This window comes from Sinocyclocheilus anshuiensis, unplaced genomic scaffold, assembly GCF_001515605.1.
Source record: "Sinocyclocheilus anshuiensis isolate Anshui unplaced genomic scaffold, SAMN03320099.WGS_v1.1 scaffold758, whole genome shotgun sequence".
Taxonomy (NCBI): Eukaryota; Metazoa; Chordata; class Actinopteri; order Cypriniformes; family Cyprinidae; genus Sinocyclocheilus; species Sinocyclocheilus anshuiensis.
Window position 1 is genome coordinate 1515803 of NW_015548126.1, and position 6228 is coordinate 1522030.

At 36.5% G+C, this 6228-nt stretch overlaps 1 protein-coding gene across 2 annotated transcripts in view; it reads left to right on the forward strand.

Annotated features, from left to right (window-relative positions):
• The window catches only part of agmo (alkylglycerol monooxygenase), a 32496-nt gene that overhangs the window by 24736 nt on the left and 1532 nt on the right, over positions 1 to 6228 (forward strand). Inside the window, exons 11-13 of one of the 2 annotated variants that reach the window (XR_001636001.1) lie at positions 1250 to 1332; positions 1567 to 1672; positions 2681 to 2904. Coding sequence is in view for 1 of the 2 variants with exons in the window: in XM_016507778.1 (XP_016363264.1) it covers positions 1250 to 1332; positions 1567 to 1672 (189 nt within the window). In the remaining variant the exon portion in view is untranslated. The remainder of the gene's footprint in view (positions 1 to 1249; positions 1333 to 1566; positions 1673 to 2680; positions 2905 to 6228) is intronic. The other variant, XM_016507778.1, reaches the window with a different exon arrangement.

Below are 6228 nucleotides of genomic sequence, written 5' to 3' on the forward strand. Positions count from 1 at the left end.
CATCTACAGGAGCTTTAAAATCTTTTAATTTGCTGTGTGGTTAATGCTACCTCACAATGTCTATTATCAGCCTCGGTCTCTCTCTCATTATCCTAAATGTTCCTCTAATAATAAGGCATTTTACTAGCTGAGTATGGACAGAATACTTGAAATAATCTTTGTCTATTATTTTTCACGGCCTGTTTTCCTGTGAGTCCTACCTCTGCGGTGCTCTCTTAGTTGTGGCTCTCGGAGAAGTGTCCCCTGGATCCCTTTCCTTAGCTCCACCAGCCAATAAAACAGCCGGTTGGTGGTCCAGCAACCAATACAAATGCTCTGACTGCTTTCCCAGCCCCTGGAAACCTTCCTTTTGCATCAGTCATTTTGTCCAAGATAAATAACAAACGGAGGCCTTGAGGCTTAGCAATAAATAATGTAAAAATGTGTATTTATACCTTGTTGTCTGTTTGCATTCAATTCCATTGCTACAGTGATGCTACAGAATTGCTTAGTGGCACTCCAAAAAGTTCATTTTTAGTCATCTTTCAATGACATCATCCATACAGGGCTATCAATCCTGCTGGATGTTTGACTAACTGTTCAGTATGGAAGGCCTGTGTAGTTGACCTCTGCTGAAATGAAAATTTCGGGAAGATGGTTTTCCCCTTTGCCCTCTTAGTCTGTTATTTTTTAAACTGGATATGGAAAGGCTTTAAAAATTAACCAATCAAAATAGATTTTTTCCCCCTGTTTGTTAATTGTTGAAAAATGAGCCAGCGCTTCAGGGCTGAGGTCTGGGATCTGGATTCTATCTGGTGACACGCAGGAAAAAGTCTGTAATTGTTTGCTGGTGTCATATCAAAGACGTTATGAGGTCAGTCACCTGACTTAACCACTGCTGAGTATGATGGGTTAGCAAGGTCAAGAAAACATTATTAACATCATTCCTTGTATTAGCAGCAAATTATCACCAGATTATGATTTCAGTGTAAATCCAGCCATAGAGGTGTGCCAATTCAGTCATAGATGATACTTCCCTAATGGTTGGCCTTGAGTTCTTGGACCGTCGAGAGAGTATTACTCAACTGTCCTGACACCTAAATTTGTTAGGTCACTTTTATTCAGCTGTGTTGCTTGCAAAATGATTTGAGTTAGAGTTATTATTATTGAGTAAGACGAAAGAAAGTTTTTTAAATCATGACCTAAATTGTTGTTCCCACAATTTATCTATGTATACTATATTACTATCTTACTTATCTTTCACCTGCAGATACTTTCTGAGATGACTGCACTTCTTTTGACTGCCTACGTATTACTTTCTCTAACTTCTTTGGGCTTCCTGATCGATCAGAGGTACAGCTCCTATAACTCCTGTTTTTATTTTATTTTATTTTATTTTATTTTATTTTATTTTTTATTCTTTATTTGAACTGGGCTTAAGGTGAACCGTCATTTTTTCCAGTGAACCGATTTTGAAAATTGATTACTGTATAGAGTATATGGATATTATATTAATATACTGTATACAAAACAGCACAGTACAATAATAAAATATGTAAATAAAATGTTGTTGTGCCTTTCTTTCAGGGCTAATGCAGCTGAAATGGAGATGCTGAGATGTGTTTTGATAATGGCTCTTCAACAGTTTGGCTACATTAAGCCTCTGGTGCCTCTGTTGGCTTTTCCGATTGAAGTAAGTTTGACTGACACATACATCATTACCATAGTGTCTATTACAGATGTCCAGCTTCCATTTAAGCACAAGACCCTCTTTGAATCATTCTCAAAAGATGCTGAAAAACATTATCATCAGGTTTTACACAAACTTGTTGAGTTCATGCAGCTCAAGTGCTGCACAAAGGGAGATAAATGAAATACTGGCAAACTGATTTTTCAGTTAAGATTTTCACTCAAATTTTGATGCTTAAATGATAGAAATAGACGTATTTCCACTAGTGCTATCAGACCTGTGTATATGTGTTAACTCCTTCCTAAATGTATGTGTGTTTGAGTGTGTGTGTGTTTTTCGGATCTGGCACTGGGTCTTTCTACACGCCTCAGTGATGTATGACTCCAGATGCATGGCCCAATTGACCATAAAATTGCTGTGTGTGTTTCTGGCACTTGCAGCGTGGGCCGTGCATCTCAGCTGACCTTTCATTAGCGCGCCACCTCTCTCTTCACGAGCCTCCATCCCTCCCTCCAGCTTTCCTCTTCTCACCATCCCAGTTTATGCAAAGGCAACGTTTCTGGAATCAATTAAACACGTCTGCGGCTCGCCGTGGAAGACTGATTAGATTTACACAAGAGCTGAATTGCTCGTTTTACTTTGTGAGCATGCATCTGTGAGCTCAGGTGCTGAAATGCCCGCAGAACAGTTTTAGTAGAGTCATATTTTTGTGTCCGTGTGAACTGTACCCATAGACTCCACCTGATTTAATGTGTTTCTGTTGTAATAGACCAAGGAAAGAGTTTCCCTTTCCCTGTAACTTTCCTTTAGACCGGTCTATTTCCAGCAATGCCATTATGACGCTTCAGAAACATTATCATTTGCTAAAAATTGCCCTGTCAGTTCCTCACTCATCCCGGCTTCTGTTTATTTCAGCTAGTGGATGATGTTCTTCCATTTCTGCCTGTGTTTTTTTCCATTCTGTGTTTTTCCACCCATCAAAGCTAATATTTGTCCTCCTCATTTCTCAAGGGCGAAACAAAAATTGTACCGCTGCAAAGACACACCCTACTTTTTTTGAAGGAAAAGGTTAAGATAATATTATCAAGATCAGCTTCACACAAAAGCTGCAGTCAGCAGCGCTGCTGGCTTATCTTTTCATAGCACCTGACACCCTCCAACACACCACAGGAGAGGAACTCTGGAGCTTGGAGCCTGAATTTGACTGATAAGAAGAGTATTAGCAAGTATTGCAGGTGATTGGGCACAAAAGAAAAATTTTCAAAGAATTTGATTTAATTGTATTTATTTATTTATTTTTATTTATTTTTAATTTAATTTAATTTTAATTGTATTTAGAAAAATTTTCAAAGAATTTTATTTAATTTTATTTATTTATTTATTTTTAATTTAATTAAATTAAATTACATTTAATTTAATTTAATTTAATTTAATTTAATTTAATTTTAATACAGTACCGTTCAAAAGTTTGGGGTCAGTTTCTTATACTTACCATGCCTGCATCTATTTGGTCAGAAATGCAGTTAAAACAGTAATATTGTGAAATATTATTCGAATCTGAAATTATTGTTTTCTATTTTAATATATTTTAAAATGTAATTTATTCCCCTGATGCAATGTTGAATTTTCAGCAGTCATTACTCCAGTCTTCAGTGTCACATAATCCTTGAGAAATCAATCTAATATGCTGATTTGCTGCTCAAGAAACCTTTCTTCTTATTATTATTAATGTTCAAAAAACAGTTGTGCTGCTTAGTATTTTTGTGGAAACTGTGATGCATTGTTTCGCTTTCTTTGATGAATAGAAAGAACAGTTTTAAAGAACAGCATTTATTTGAAATACAGATCTTATATAACATTTATAAATGTCATTACTGTTAGTCAATTAGTGTCATTGCTGAATAAAAGTAATTTCTTTCTTTCTAAAAAAAAAATCTTACTAGCCCCAAAATTTCTAACGGAAGTGAATATACAGCTTTTATATTTTTTAGTAATCAGCCCACTAGGAAAATATCTCAGTTCCTTTCCATCATCTCTTGCTCAACATGTCTAGAGCATGTGATCTAATCACATCTCTGACATAAAATTTGTATTTTGATTTTACAATGTCATAATCAGTAACAAATATGAAAATCGCCACTCTTGATTTAAGAAGCCTAATGCTAATATATTCTGGAGCTTTCAGTGGCTTCAGGTTGCCAAGCAGGCTGCCATGGTGAACCGAACGTTCCTTACAAGCCCCAGGAGACCCATCCATCTTGGGCCTTGTCTCAGGAATCCCATTGAACTGATTTACAGAAAGTCCAGTGAGAGTCACACGAGGCTGCCACGACGCCCTTCACCCCGGCATCAAAGCGCTCAGAGCTGGGCCAAACCAGGCTTCAGTCTCTCAGCTTCTTTTCAGAGAATTGGCGCTCGTTTGACTGCCAAAAGCAGTAGGGGGTTTCAGTAATGGGTCACCACTGCCACCTCAGCTCAGAGTCATGGACGAGTGCTTGAACTGCTTAACAGGTTTTTTTTCTATGTCTTTGTGTGTGTGGTAAGCCAATGTTTTTGGTACGGTGAGCGATTCAGCGGTATGCTCACCAAGGCTGCATTTATTTGGTAAAAAATACATTAAAAACCGTAATATTGTGAAATATTATTGCAATTTTAAATAACTATTTTCTATTTTAATATATTTTAAGATGTAATTTATTCCTGTGATGCAAAGCTGAATTTTTAGCATCATTACTCCAGTCTTCAGTGTCACATGAACCTTCAGAAATCATTCTAATATGCTGATTTAGTGCTCAAGAGACGTTTCCCATTATTATCAATGTTGAAAATGGTTTAATATTTTGTGGAAAACGTGACATTTTGCACTCTCTAACTAAGAAGCAGCATGCATTACCACCATGTAGGCACCCACATGTTGAAAAATCCCCATCGCTAGTCATACATCACTGAGGTGACAGCAGAGATTTAGTCCTGTTTGCTTTTGACCCAAAACTGCAGCTGCCCCGGAGACTCGACTCTTTGCTTATTAAACCTGAGTGTGAATGTGTGCTGCTCATTTCTGCAACTCTGCATGTATCTTTGTATTTATTTCTATCGCTTTTATGTGTGCAAAAGAGAGAAAAAAGCTGAGGGAGACAGAAGGAGAGACACAAGTGGTCATCTGAGACAGCAAGAGCAGTAAAAAGAAGGGAAAAATACTATATCAAAATGTACACATCTCATGTGTTTTTTCACTTAAAATACGCCTGCAGAGGAAAATCTAAGAAGAAAAAGCCTCTCAACTTGATTGAAATATCTGCCAGTTTGTCATTTAAGGTTGCATTCTAGGATTTGAGACCGTTTCTCTGCTAAATTAAATTGACTTAGGTGGCAGTACAGCTCTGAATGAAAGTATAGAATGAGGTAGTGTCTCAAACATTTGCATTTGCGCTGTCTTTAATAATATTTTTATCCCTTTTGTCATACAAATATTCATTGAAATTCTTCTTCTAAATCTCTTCCTCCCATTTCATGCAAACACAAATATAGAGGGCTTCTAGTATTTGTCCAATGCGTATAATGCCCCAAAAAACTGTAGTATTGTAAGATATTTCTCCTAAGACTTGATGACACAGTGTAGATAAAACTAATGTGGGTTGCACAACTAATAATTTAATAATTTTAGGAGAATTTGATTAGAAATATTTGAAAGCAGAAACAGAAAACTTAAGCACAGTGCTCTCCATTTAATAATAATAATTATTATTATTATTTGAATGAGAGTAAACTACATGCATTGAAAAAATTGCATTGGCATTTGATGGGTGGATTCAGGTAGCTTGAGGTCAGGAAGCACAGGCCATGTCTTTCCCTTCGTTTGTCTCTCGCTCTCTCGGTCTCTCTTCTCTCAGAGGGAAACAGCTGTGCTGCTCCTGAGGAAACTCTGGTTATTTCCCATTGGAGAGGTATTCTGATAGATAGAATATGATTTTGGACTCTGTTTAGAGCTCGGATGCAGTTTATGGTCTAGAACGCAAGGAGGGGCAGTTAAGGTTACAGCTTTTTGGAAGAATGTCACTTTTGGCCTGTTTCCACATTGGCTTCTGTGAACCCCAACTCCAAATGCATCATGGGAGATTCTTTGGCCACATGCTTGACCTATTGGCTTTAATTCTTTTTTTTTTTTAATGTAGTATATTCTCCTGGTATGTGACATTTAGGTTTCTCACAATGAATCACTTCAAATAAGGTTTTGACTTATAAAAATAAAGTTAGTGCACAGTGTAATATTGTAACAAAATCTTAAAATATATCAGTTGTTGTATTCTCATTTACATTTTTGCACACCACGTGTAATAATTTATAACTTTCCAAATATATATATATATATACAGTGGGTACGGAAAGTATTCAGACCCCCTTCAATTTTTCACTCTGTTATATTGCAGCCATTTGCTAAAATCATTTAAGTTAATTTTTTTTCCTCATTAATGTACACACAGCACCCCATATTGACAGAAAAACACAGAATCGTTGACATTTTTGCAGATTTATTAAAAAAGAAAAACTGAAATATCACA